General features: G+C 35.9%; 1 protein-coding gene across 1 annotated transcript in view; it reads right to left on the reverse strand.

The window, feature by feature from the left end:
- LOC145979523 (alpha-tocopherol transfer protein-like) overlaps positions 1-12,783 on the reverse strand; it is a 47,526-nt gene that overhangs the window by 17,449 nt on the left and 17,294 nt on the right. The window contains exon 3 of the mRNA XM_083112467.1: positions 1,200-1,359. Coding sequence (XP_082968593.1) covers positions 1,200-1,359 — 160 coding nt within the window. The remainder of the gene's footprint in view (positions 1-1,199; positions 1,360-12,783) is intronic.

Below are 12,783 nucleotides of genomic sequence, written 5' to 3' on the forward strand. Positions count from 1 at the left end.
TGTGAAGAGACTCCACGGAGGTAGCGTCGTCGCCTTGAAATCAAAGGGTCCCAGCTTCGATACCCGGGGAGGCACATAGTGGTTCGGATTCCACTTTAACATGTAAGTCCAGTCCCGATTAGCCTTAATGTGCATAAAGTCGACTTAAAACACCAACTCAATCAGTCAAGTTCTGGTAGGTAGGCGTGCATACGTTATTGAGTCAAAACGTTCATTTCTTTACCTTATTTTGTTCCTTCTCACAACAATCAGCCAAAATTAATACTAGCATTAGGTACATTACAGCCCCAACTCTATCGGTAATCGTGTACGGGAGTATCAAGGTCACTTCTTGTTTGAGCCAGGAACGTATCAGTGTGTAGCAGTGAGAGTGTATAGATCGCCTCCTGTCAAGGAATCTGTTTCGATGAGACTGAGCGGTATGTTACACAATTTAAGAGCGATGTGTTCTCCACAAATGATAAGATTCTGTTTCGGAAGTGGTGTGAAACCAGGGTAGGATATTCGAAGAGATAAGCTTTATTGCCGCACAGGCCCGTACCCAGGATTTTTTGAAGGAGGGGCCAGGTATGCATTTAGAAATATACGTAGGGGATCTGAACAAAGTGTATGAGAAATAATAGTTATAATACAAACAAAATAATAATATTATAATAATATATCTTTAAATTAATGCGTTAAGATAATGTAGCTATAGGTCTATTCATAATGCTTAATTTAATTCATACTGTATTGTTATTATTACGTGAATAGGTAAAAGGAAGGTACAAAGAATAGAAACATAGGAGTACGCATCTTGGTTATATATTACACATAGTGTTTAATAAATGTACTTCTTTCTTTCTTAGACATTTGCATTTGAAATGTGTCCCATCATTATGGACCACCCTGTGTAATCGAGTTGAGGTGGGACGCTTTAATATGCCCTACCCCCCTTCTTTTACTCCAAAACGAGAGCCAATCGAACTTTTGTAATGTAATTTCCGCCTTCAGCATCCTCCGATTAGTAAATAATGGGTGCTTTCGTTTCGGTAACAAAATTTGTGTAGAACAGTGTTATAATTATAATTAACTACACATCTGTTGTTTTAGTAACTAATGTTATTAATTTTATTGCATGCGAGATGCTTGGGGGACATGCAAAGCTACATGCTAGATTCTGAGCTTCGCTAAAAAATAGGTTACTTTTTTTTACTTACTGGTTTTTCATTGAAAGTTTCATGTCAGGTGATAGTGGGTCCATGTTCGAACACAATTCTGGAACCATTCCTTTGTAAGTGTAAAATCTATCTATCTTCTCTTTAGCAGACTCTAAACTGTATTTTCGGCCACGAAGGAAGTTTAGTAGCATAGTGTTATCTGCAAAATTTATCATGGAATTACAAACATATGAATGTACCTTACATTTACATGATTTTTCATGTATAAATCACACAGTTATAATCTTACCAGCGGCAATTATTTTATGCAATTATCGTGAAACTGTAGATAAGAAACAACAATGAAATATCTCAATAGTTTCATAATATTTTGTTTCCAGAAACTGAAACATTATAAGAAAATGGAATTCAAAATGTCGCTAACCCACATTCCATTTTGAAGCTTTAGAATAAATACTGCAATTAATATTTGCAATAATTGAAACAAGAGAGGGAAAATCTTTAAATTCAGGTAATGCAGAATCACTTCTTTTAATCAAACCATAAGTATGTAACATAAATGGTCATTGGACTCAATTACATCTTTCGTCATACCTGTAAACCTTGACGTAGTGCATTCAGACTTAAAGTAAAGTTGGTTCATATTTCCATTAAATAACTCCCATTGTTTACTGATACCTACTGTTTTCTTGTTAGTTGGGAACAAATGTCAATGTATAATTTATTTTCTAGATGGCAGATGTTATCAGAAAAACAGACAAATCTCAGTAACTTTTTCAAGGTTACATTGGATGAAGTCCAGCATGTTTGTTGTGGGCCATGACGTGGTCTTGGTTGATGTTTCGAAAACAGATTTGATTACTACCAATGCCATTGCCCTGAAGACATGTTTGCAGGGACTTTTCGATGACCTTGCTCCTTTCTGATAATATCTCAAGCTTATGTTAGTAATTGATTGATTGGTTTATTGATTAATCTTTGCTGTTGTGCAAACTATGGACAATCGCGAAAATGAGGAAGAACGTATATTAGAGGAACTAAGGAAAGGACGATCACCACCAAACAGGGGTGCATGTCTCCCCCAAGGCCAATGGCGCAATCCCCCCCCCCAAGCCAATGACGCATCCCTCCCCAAAAGCCAATGAAGCAACCTCAGCCCCAAGTTAATGTCATAATCTCCATAAAGTATTTAATTAGGAGAGTGTTCCTGATATTTTTGTTTTAATGAACACTTCGCTTGATACTCCCCGTCCTGAGTTATTAATTTTCTTCATCTAAATTGTCACTGTTACATTAAATAATACTGTATGTAGTGCATAGTGGAGACTAGATGATCTGTTTTACGTCTAGTACGAGCAAGGTTTACCATTAATCAGGGAATAAGAGATGAATTGCCACATCAAACTACATGGTATGGATATAAAAATAACTCTAACATATTTGACGTCATAAAATGCTTTTTCATTTTTAATCTGCTTAAATTTATATGAAATAACAATGTGCGAGTTCTGTTAAGAGAAAATATGCTGCGTATTTGGAAGTACAGTATGTAGATAACTATAATTATATGAATTTAAGTAAATACATGTATTGATTTTTTACTCGTATTTATTTCTTGCACTATCATTCATTATAAGATGGATATGAACACAATGTAGAATTGTTTTCCTAGTAAGACCTAAAAACTTAATATCTTGTAGAAAGAAACCACAGCTTACACAGTACATTTTTATGACGACACAAGAAATCTTAAATTCGCAGAGTATCACGTGAATGGTAAGCCATATTACTCTTCTTGCATTGTCTTTGATTACTCATTGAAAAAGAATATCAGAAGTAGAACGTTTCTGCTGTTTTCAAATTAATGTTTATTTACAAGACAGCATTGATAACACTGGGGAACAGTGAAATTGCGGCACAGTGTTTGAGAGCTAATTTAGGGCAATTTCATGCTGCTGAATAATGATATAATAATATATTTCCTGAATTGGCTCTAATTTATGAAATAAATGCAACTAAACCAAAATGGCGGAAACATAAGACATACATATAAATGAACTTCCAACAACAATTTAATATTTCTTTTTGTGATTACAATCATTATTATAAAAATAAATTTATATAGGCCTATGATCATAATAATTAAGAAAATATTTACACAATGAAGTAACAAACTATGTGAAACGTTTTCTATACGATTTCCTGCTGTATTGCTTTTTAGGACAATCCCTATGTAAGCTCCAACAGTAGTCGGCCATCATCACGTGCCGATCCCACCGTCCCTGGTACCTTTCTTCCATTATCCTTATATCCTGATGGAACCTTTTTCCCCGTTCTTCACTAAAATCACCAACGTTCTCAGGGAATCTGTCAATGTGGCTATGTAGAAAATGTATCTTCACACTCATTTTAGCTCCCAATTTCTCAAACTTTTTCAACATATTTCCAACTATATCGTGGTAGTTTTCTGCTCTGTGATTCCCCAAAAGGTTTTTGACGACCAACACAAAGCTCAGCCAGGCCTCAGATTCGATGTAAGACATGTAAGTTGTAAAATTGGCATAATTTATAAGTGTACGAATTTGTGGTCCGTCAAAGATTCCTGCCTTCAATTTTTCAATACTTAGTCCTGGAAAAGTGTCGCATAATATTTGAAACAATCACCACTTGTATCTAAGGCCTTGACAAACTGTTTTATCAACCCAAGTTTAATATGCAGTGGCAGAAGGATGATTTTGTCCCTATCTATTAGCGGTTCATGAATGATATTAGCTTTTCCCACTAATATTTTCCCTTGGGGGCCAAACTTTTATCGTCCAATGCTTTTCTCTAGCACGACTATCCCACAAACATAGCAAACAGGGATTCTTTGTGTACCCACTTTGTTGTCCTAGTAAAAAAATCACCATCTTCAAATCCACACACACCAGCCACTTATGTTCAGCATATTCAATTTTTTTTTCTAAAACAATTTTTATGTTTTGGTATTCTTCCTTAAGGTTTGTTGAGTGTCCGATATATTGCCTAGCAATGCTTCATAAGTTGCCTAGCAACAATTTACAAATAAATAAATAAGTTTCTTATGGGAATTTCAGCCCATTATCAAATTTTGATATTACCTAGAAAAGCGTAGAGTAAGTTTACCTCCTACATTTTCCATGGTGTGTTTGTTTTTATAACTGGAGTCAATTCAACTGAACCAATCATACAATTGGCAATCACAGCTGTTTTGTGTGCTGAAACTGTTATTAAACTATATGCCGCAAAATAAAATCTTTTTTTTTGTTCCCAGTGAATAAAACAAACTTTAGTATGAAGATCTAAAAAGAAGCTTTTGTCTCTGAATACTTTGGATGAAATGAAATGAAATAGTTTGGATGAAGAGGTAGTAATTTATGTTTATTTGAATACAATATCATGTTAAACTGTCCATATATTTTTAATAGTTCAATTTTCGAAATAGCGGAAAGCTAGCACATTGATTGGCTAAGTGTAATAAGTTAAATTATATAAATATGCATTTATACAGTGTTTGTGAATTTAGAATAAGATTGATGAGATTTATAAAACCAAAATTTGAGTTTTTAACAGAAATTGTTACACAACTTAAGATAAAAATTCACCCTGGGCAAACCAATAACGTGCTGCAGGCGTGTGAACGTTTCAATTATTTTTTCACGAGACATTATACAGAACCCTAGCTACAAATCCCTAATTTGTAATACGGTTCCTCCTTCAAAGAACTAGCCCCCTTTGCTTGTGGTAAATATAATTATTTTAGTAATCCATAGCAATAATTACGTGGATTCTTTCTTCAGTGCAAATGTCACTTGTTAATGTAAAATTATCCTGAGACAAGATGTGAGAAATGCGAATGAATTTGATGTATTTTTTTTCTGTTTTATTGGGTAACGTATAAGGTGTTACTCTATGAAGCATAAACTTAGTACAATTATTACAGCATTTAGGAAATCCATATTACAATTATACTGCTAATAGAAGTACATCATGCAAATGATGCACCTTCCTTAAATTAAGCAAAATACCAACACAGTGAGCATAATATTTTAAGAAGTGATGGATTGAATCAATATCGAGAATATAGTTCATGTCTTGTAATGCAGCTAAAATATAAAACTTTAGTAAACACAACATTGCGAGCGAAGCGAATAAGAAAATTTTACATGCATTTCCTCCAAAACAAATAATTCTGAGTTACCAGAATTATCGCAACAGTCTAGACTCTAGACAATCGTAATACACAAGAATTTGATATCTCCTCAATTTAACGCTTAATCCCTCCTAACCAAAGTACCCTCATAATCTAAGACTTAACACTGATATTCAAGACTTCCATATTGCCCCCCCTCCCCCAACGTTTGATTCTTAATCCCCCCAGAATCCACGTGTGAATGTGTAAGAGTTGGATATTTCTCTCCACTCTCCCAATAATACATACCCTTTAGAATTCCCTTGGTAGTCTACAAATTGCTATTTATATATAGCAGCAATGGTAAGTTGAGTCCATTGCTATATTTTTCACTTCAAATTTCCATCATAAAATCCTCCCCTCACAAAGTTTGCTTAACGCAACGGGCGTACACAAACCTCCCTTTGAGAACCCCTGCCCTAAGTACATTTTTTCATCTAATGGATTGAATAGTATAGTAAAAAAAAAAATAACTTGTAAAAGTTTTAGTTATATTTTAGAAAAAAATATATAAATGTTGAATTTTATGTTATTTGAGATGGAAAAAATCCCCCCGAAAAATCTTGATGGCGCAGTGTGCACCACAGGCATCCCCTTGTGAACACCACAGCAAACAAACATGAACAACACGACCCCACAGAGGATTATACTGCCAATGAGTCCAGACAGCAGAGGCTCATCAGTCTGCAAAATGCTTTCCAGGGTGTACAACGTGAAGGAGACGTTGACATTTGGTTTCCTTCCGAAAGGTTCTTATGCCTTACCAGTGGCGCAACCACAGGGGGGCATTGTTCTCCCCCAACCTTGGACGGAAATAAATTATAGGGTAGCAGGGGGAGCAAACATTGTAATTTAAAATAAGCAACATTTGCATAATCTAAGAGTTGCAGGACAAGAGGATACTCAAGGTGGACTTAGTTTCACTATTTCTTGCATATTTTTTTTACAGACGGCAAAGGGCACCTGCAGGGCGTCACAAAAGGTCAATTGTTCCCTCGATTTCACATTTTATACAAATACATTTCGTAAAATATTATAGTTCGCTTCGCTCGATACGTTCTGTTTTTTTTTTTTTATATAGTCTCGTCAAGTTCCGAGCCGTAGCTAGCGGGTGGAGGGAGTCGGCCCTGGGAGATGAACAATCTAAATAAAGAAAATGTAAAATAATACGACATGAGGTCCGCTAAATTATTGGCGCCTTATTAAATCAGTATTGTTTTCAGTATGAAAAAACTTGGATTCAAAAATATTCTTGCTCGCTTCTCTTGCAATGCCGTTCTTTTCTGTGATGAATTATAAATTACCAGAGAGAGAGAAGAAAGACCAACTATGTACTTTGATATGAAAAACTCAATATGCTGACCAAGGCAGAAATTTATTTTATTTTAAAACATAAACTAAACGTAACGTTTCAACCTTCTAGCAACCTTGCTAGAAGGTTGAAACTTTACGTTTAGTTTATGTATTAGAATAATAAATTTCTGCCTTCGTCAGCATATTGAGTTTTTCATATAATGGAAACAAGGCTTAAAGGTTTTATAAATGTACTTTGACTGTTCCAGCTAAACAGTTTTGTTTTAAATGCGTGACAATTGTTTGGAAGAAAAGAGCCGCGCACATTGAGAGACAATTTATATCATTTTTCGTGTTGGTTTGTTATGAGACGGATGAATTCATTATGTAATGTATTTGAATAATATGTATTAAATAAACTTTGAATACGTACACAATTTAGTGTTAGCATGTCGCATAGGTATTTTCTTATTTTACGTCTCTCCATTTTGCACATGTGTAAAACATATGTTGTACTAGGTGAAAGATAAAGATGTCATATATACAAAAATTATTTATTGTTCATGCATTTTCTGTCTCCAAAAATACAGTTTGTGTGCTTGTATTTCGTTATTAGCTAATGTGAAATTGAACATGTTGAAAAACTACTTCAAATCGTTTGTTCCAACACAAATGCTTTATCACCAATTTCTACCTCCTTTTTGCGTGATTTACGTGAATAATACATGTTTAATACTATTAATATTATTATTATTATTATTATTATTATTATTATTATTATTATTATTATTATTATTATTATTATTGGCACGTTTATCCTGGTACTTGCCCCCAAGAGAAAAATTCATGGTTGCGCCTCTGCCCCTTACACACCATGTGAGTAAAATATATCAATTGACATGCTAACTTCATCCACGCTTTACTTCAATTCATATCTACTTGTATGTGAAAACTTCAATGTTTTAGGTGGACTGTCGGGCTAGGAAATAGTCATTGTCGAAGGAGTGGATCTTTAGATCTTGTTGAACTTGGAATGGAGGAGAAAGAAATAGGTGCAAGTGGAAGACTGTTTGACTGTCTCTGGACCCGCCAGTCTAGTTGGTTACACGGTGCAACACCGACTCGTCTACTTTGTTGATTTGGTGTCAAGTGGTGTATTTGGTGTCTGCACCGTTTGCACTACGATCTGGAGCGGTGTATGTGTGGTGTAGAGTCACGTGGTTCGTGCTAAATACTCAAATGAACGTTCAAAGCAGCAGACAGATATCCTATTCGTTGATTCTTCTGAACTTGAACACCGCTATTCGTCAACTTGGTTGAATGTAATTTCCTTCCACCAGCCTGACACCGAGATATACATGCACTACACCTAGTAATATGTAGCGGCGATTGGACTCCAAAGCCGGGTGGGTGGGGGGGGGGGGGGGGCAAGGTGCCAAAACTGGGGAGGCAAGGACAGTATATTTATCTTTGTAGATAAGGTTTAGCATAGTACAGGGGCAAAATTGGCGAAAAGTGTGGGGGGAGGGCCTCGCCCCCCTAATCGTCGTCACTGCTAGTAATATATGTATTTATTATGGTTTGTACATCCTGGCTCAGATTGTTGTTATTTTTATTATTACTATTTGTTTGAAATAAGATTGCAGGTGCACGATTACATATTTTAGCACTTTTATGATGTAAGTGCTCTGCAAACAAAAAAGTATAATGATAAACGTATCTAATGTTAATACTGTATAAGTAAAATATATGTAATTGCAAATATAATAACAAAATCAGCATAGAAATAAATACCATAATATAACTAATTCCGTCATAAATTTAAACATGCGAGTAACTGTATTAAACAGTAAGGAAAATTGGTATTGTTGCTGTGTTTTAAATAATAGTTATTAAGGAATCGACACTAGATGCCTCTTTGGATGTGCAATTTCCCTCTGGAAATGGAGGAGCAGCTCACTTTATTACAATAAGTAGTATAATAGACTTAATATTTCACATATGGCAACTTAATATTTTGTTATTGTTCCTATTATGACGAAAACCGGGGACTTAACCCCGATACAAGTGTGTTTGGGTTTTCCCTTGCACCTGCCTGGCACCGTCTATGCTGAGATGATGCTACTTGTAGCAAAAGAGGTACGGTAATTTATTTAATGTCTTGTTCCTCTTCGCAGCAAGAGCAAGTGCATAAATAAAGGTGCTGAGAAAGTCAACGAATCAATATACAACAAAGCATAGCTACCTTGCCAAGCTAGCAATTCCAAGAAAATCCTTTTAAGTAGCATCCAGAGAAGTTAAATATACATTTATTTTACTGTTGGGAACAGAAAATGTGAGCGGCACAATTTATAGTGCATGAAATTTTGGCAATGCATAGAATACAATAGAGTAACTCAGGCCCGTAGCTAGAGGGGGGAATGGGGGCAACTGCCCCCCTGAGAGCCTGCTTTGCCCCTACCCCCCCGTGAAATATACAGAACACATTCCTACCTGGAATTCTCACTAATCTTTACAACTATATCCTGTCTAGCAACATAACAAAGGGACTTATTGATTTTGTGATTTATGAAGGTGTTTTGGATTTTGTATTATGTCGTATCAGGATTTGTGGGAGAAAATTATCTTCCAGATTCAGACTTCGGGTAATGATTTCGCAAATTTCAGTATCTAGAACAGTTGTGACATTTTGAGTAGTCTTGTATTAAGGTGCCAAATGTGTTCGTATGTTTTTCTTGGATATGTTGCTATGAAGTTTGCACTGCATATTTTTTTGATTCCCAAGTCTACCTTTTGGTAATAGCGATTCATGTGATAGAGAGAGGGAGTGGATATTTGATTCTTGTAACTTAGCGTTGCTTTTCTGCCACATCTAGCTAATCGTGACAATGAGTGATGACGTGAAATTGATGAAGAGACACTCACAAACATTGCTCCAACCACAGGGGGAGCCAGGGGCATTGTCCCCCCAATCTTGGACGAAAGTCCAATCTAGGAGGGGGGGGGCAAACATTGAAGTAAAGAAACATGACTAGCAGAATCTAAGAATAGCAAGGCAAATGGATACCCAAGATGGAATTCGTTTTCAAGCGTTTCTTGCATTTTTCTTCCAGACGGCTAAGGGCACTTGCAGGGGGGACAGAGGGGCATTGCCCCATCGATTTCAAATTTTATGGAAAAAAAGTACATTTCGTAATTTTTTTTTTCTCACTTTGCTCGCACACACAATATCTCCTATTCTTATAGTCCAAGTTCAGAGCCACAGCTAGGGGGCGACGGGAGTCAGCCCTGGGAGCCTAAACGATCTAAATGAAAAAAAAAATGTTAAAGAGAATGCCATGGCGCCCCGTTAAATTATTTGCGCCCTATTAAATCAATATTGTTTTCAGTTTGCAAATATGTATTTGTTATCTAAAGATTTTCCTGCTCGCTTCGATCCCAATATGATTATTTTCTGTAATGCATTCTAAATTACCCGAGAGAGAAGTAAGGCCAGATACATATATACTTCAGATTGTTGCTGCTTAAATGCATGAACAATTCTTTTGAGGAAAAGGAGCGCGCACAATTTGGCGGATGAATTGATCATGTGATGTATTTAAATAATATATATACATATATATATATATATATATATATATATATATATTAAATAAACTTTGAATACGTACACAATTTAGCGTTAACATGTTGCATATGTATTTTCTTATTTTACGTCGCTCCATGTTGCATATGTGTAAAATATATGTTGTACATGAAAGTTATACGTGTCATATGAACAAAAGGAATAATGTTCGTCATGCATATTCTGTCATTCAAAATTACAGTTTGTATGCTTGTTTTCCATTATTAGCTAATATGAAATTGAGCGTGTTGGAAAAATAATTCAAATCATTTGTTCAAACACAAATGCTTTAGCACCGACTTCCTCCCCCTTTTTAATGATTTACGACGATAATAACGAATTTTAATGCTACTCACTACCAGCACTATATTACTATTATTATTATTGGCACATTTGTCCTGGTACTTGACCCATTCTCCATATACAAATTTGTGGTTTCGCCTCTGCTCACAAAGAACACTCATACCCGGCCTCGAACCTAGAAGCCCTGGCTCCGTAGTGTGTTATGTAACCATCCCACCATGGAGGTCGGCTAGTGAAAGATGTAGGACAGCTTACTGACTCAAATTATTGTCAAACACGATGAAAATGTGATAGTGTTTCACATTTATTATTTCGGTTAGAAAGCGATAAAATTTGTAGTTTGATACGGGTTACACTAAGCATTTTATGAAGTGTAAATATCATTTTCGAATCTTATGAATCATTTCTCTACGCAAACGTATCAAATATGATAAGTAGAGCCCGGATTTTAGGCAAAATGCCTATTCGTTTCCGACGCTGGTAGACAAAAATTGAACACAATCCGAAGGTTCTTAACATTTTGAAAAATACTTTATGTTGCCTTTTTTACCCATTTCACCTTACGCTGTCTTCTTCAAATATTTTTGAATTCTTTTGCCTCTTTTGTCATCCCAACAAGGTATTTTTTTAAATTATATTTCTCTTCTTCTATTTGATTTCATTTTTCAATAACGCTTGTTATTCAAATTATTATTTGTAAATACATTTTTAAAGATTTAAGAAGAATTTAAGTCCTTCTCTTCAATTTTTAATGCCTCTTCTTCAATTTTCACTGCCTTTTTCTGAAACTTGACTGCCTTTTTTCGACCTACACTGCCTTTTTTCAATTTTTCGTTGCCTTTTTGCCTCCAGTTTTAATACTTTTTAGTGTCTGAACATCCGGGCTCTAATGATAAGCAAGTTAGGTATGTGTTATGATATCCATTATATAATCGAAAATTTCAGTTTTAACCCTGACTGTTTGCATGATATCGTTTCCATATATTGCTCTGAGAATTTTAAACGGCAGTAAAAATAAATAACATTTGCAGCTGCGAAGCTATCAATGAGATTCCATACATTGAGGACAGAAAATGCCATACCTTCTGTCAAAAAAGTACCGGGAATTTGTAATTTAAAAGGCCCGCGCTAATGATTTTTTAAAAATATTTTTTCCATACGTTGGTACTACTGTACTTAATTACTATGCCAAACATGAGCGCGATCTGTCAACCAGTTTGCTTACAGAAGCAGGTTGAATCAGTCCACTTCAGTAGTGCATCACGATTTTTACAATGAACGAAATTATTGAACAAAGAGTTTGCCTTAAATTTTGTGTTGCAAACGGAATTTCGTGTGCTGACTCGCTAAAAATATTAGAAAAGACTTATGGTGAATCAGTTTTATCAAAAACACGGGCTTACGAGTGGTACAAAGCGTTCAAGGAGGGCCGAGAGATCGTCGAAGACATGCCTCGTTCTGGACGACCTTCGACCTCTTCAACCGATGAAAACATCGAAAAAGTGAAGGAAATGGTGCTCGATAATCGCCATTCCAGCTTAAGAGAGATAGCTACTGACCTTAACATCTCTCACGAGTCTGTTTGTTTGATTTTAGTGGATATTTTGGGCATGAGACGCGTCGCCGCACGGCTTGTTCCAAAAGAGCTGAATTTTCTTCAAAAACAGAACCATGAGCAGGTCTTTTTAGACATGCTGGATCGCGTCAATTCTGATCCCACATTCATGGAACGCATCATAACTGATGTTGACACATGGGTCTATGAGTTTGACATACAAACAAGTCAACAGTCATCAGAATGGAGGACAAAAGACGAGCCGAAACCGAAAAAACCATGTCAAAGTCGCTCAAAAGTCAAGGTGATGCTCATTGTTTTCTTCGATATTCGTGGTTTGGTGCATCATGAATTCGTTCCAGAGGGACAGACGGTCAATAAAGAATACTATTTGGCCGCATTGAAACGTTTGTGTGAAAAAAATCCGTCAGGAACGGCCAGATTTGTGGAAGATCAATTCGTGGATTTTACACGACGATAATGCTCCATCGCATAGAGCGACAGTTGTGACCGAATTTAAGGCCAAAAAGACAATAAATACCATCGAACAACCACCGTATTCACCAGATCTGGCCCCGTGTGACTTCTTTATGTTTCCAAAACTAAAATCGCCGCTCCGAGGAACCCGTTTTGACTC

Source organism: Lepisma saccharinum, chromosome 26, assembly GCF_977018435.1.
Source record: "Lepisma saccharinum chromosome 26, izLepSacc3.1, whole genome shotgun sequence".
In the NCBI taxonomy this organism is placed as follows: Eukaryota; Metazoa; Arthropoda; class Insecta; order Zygentoma; family Lepismatidae; genus Lepisma; species Lepisma saccharinum.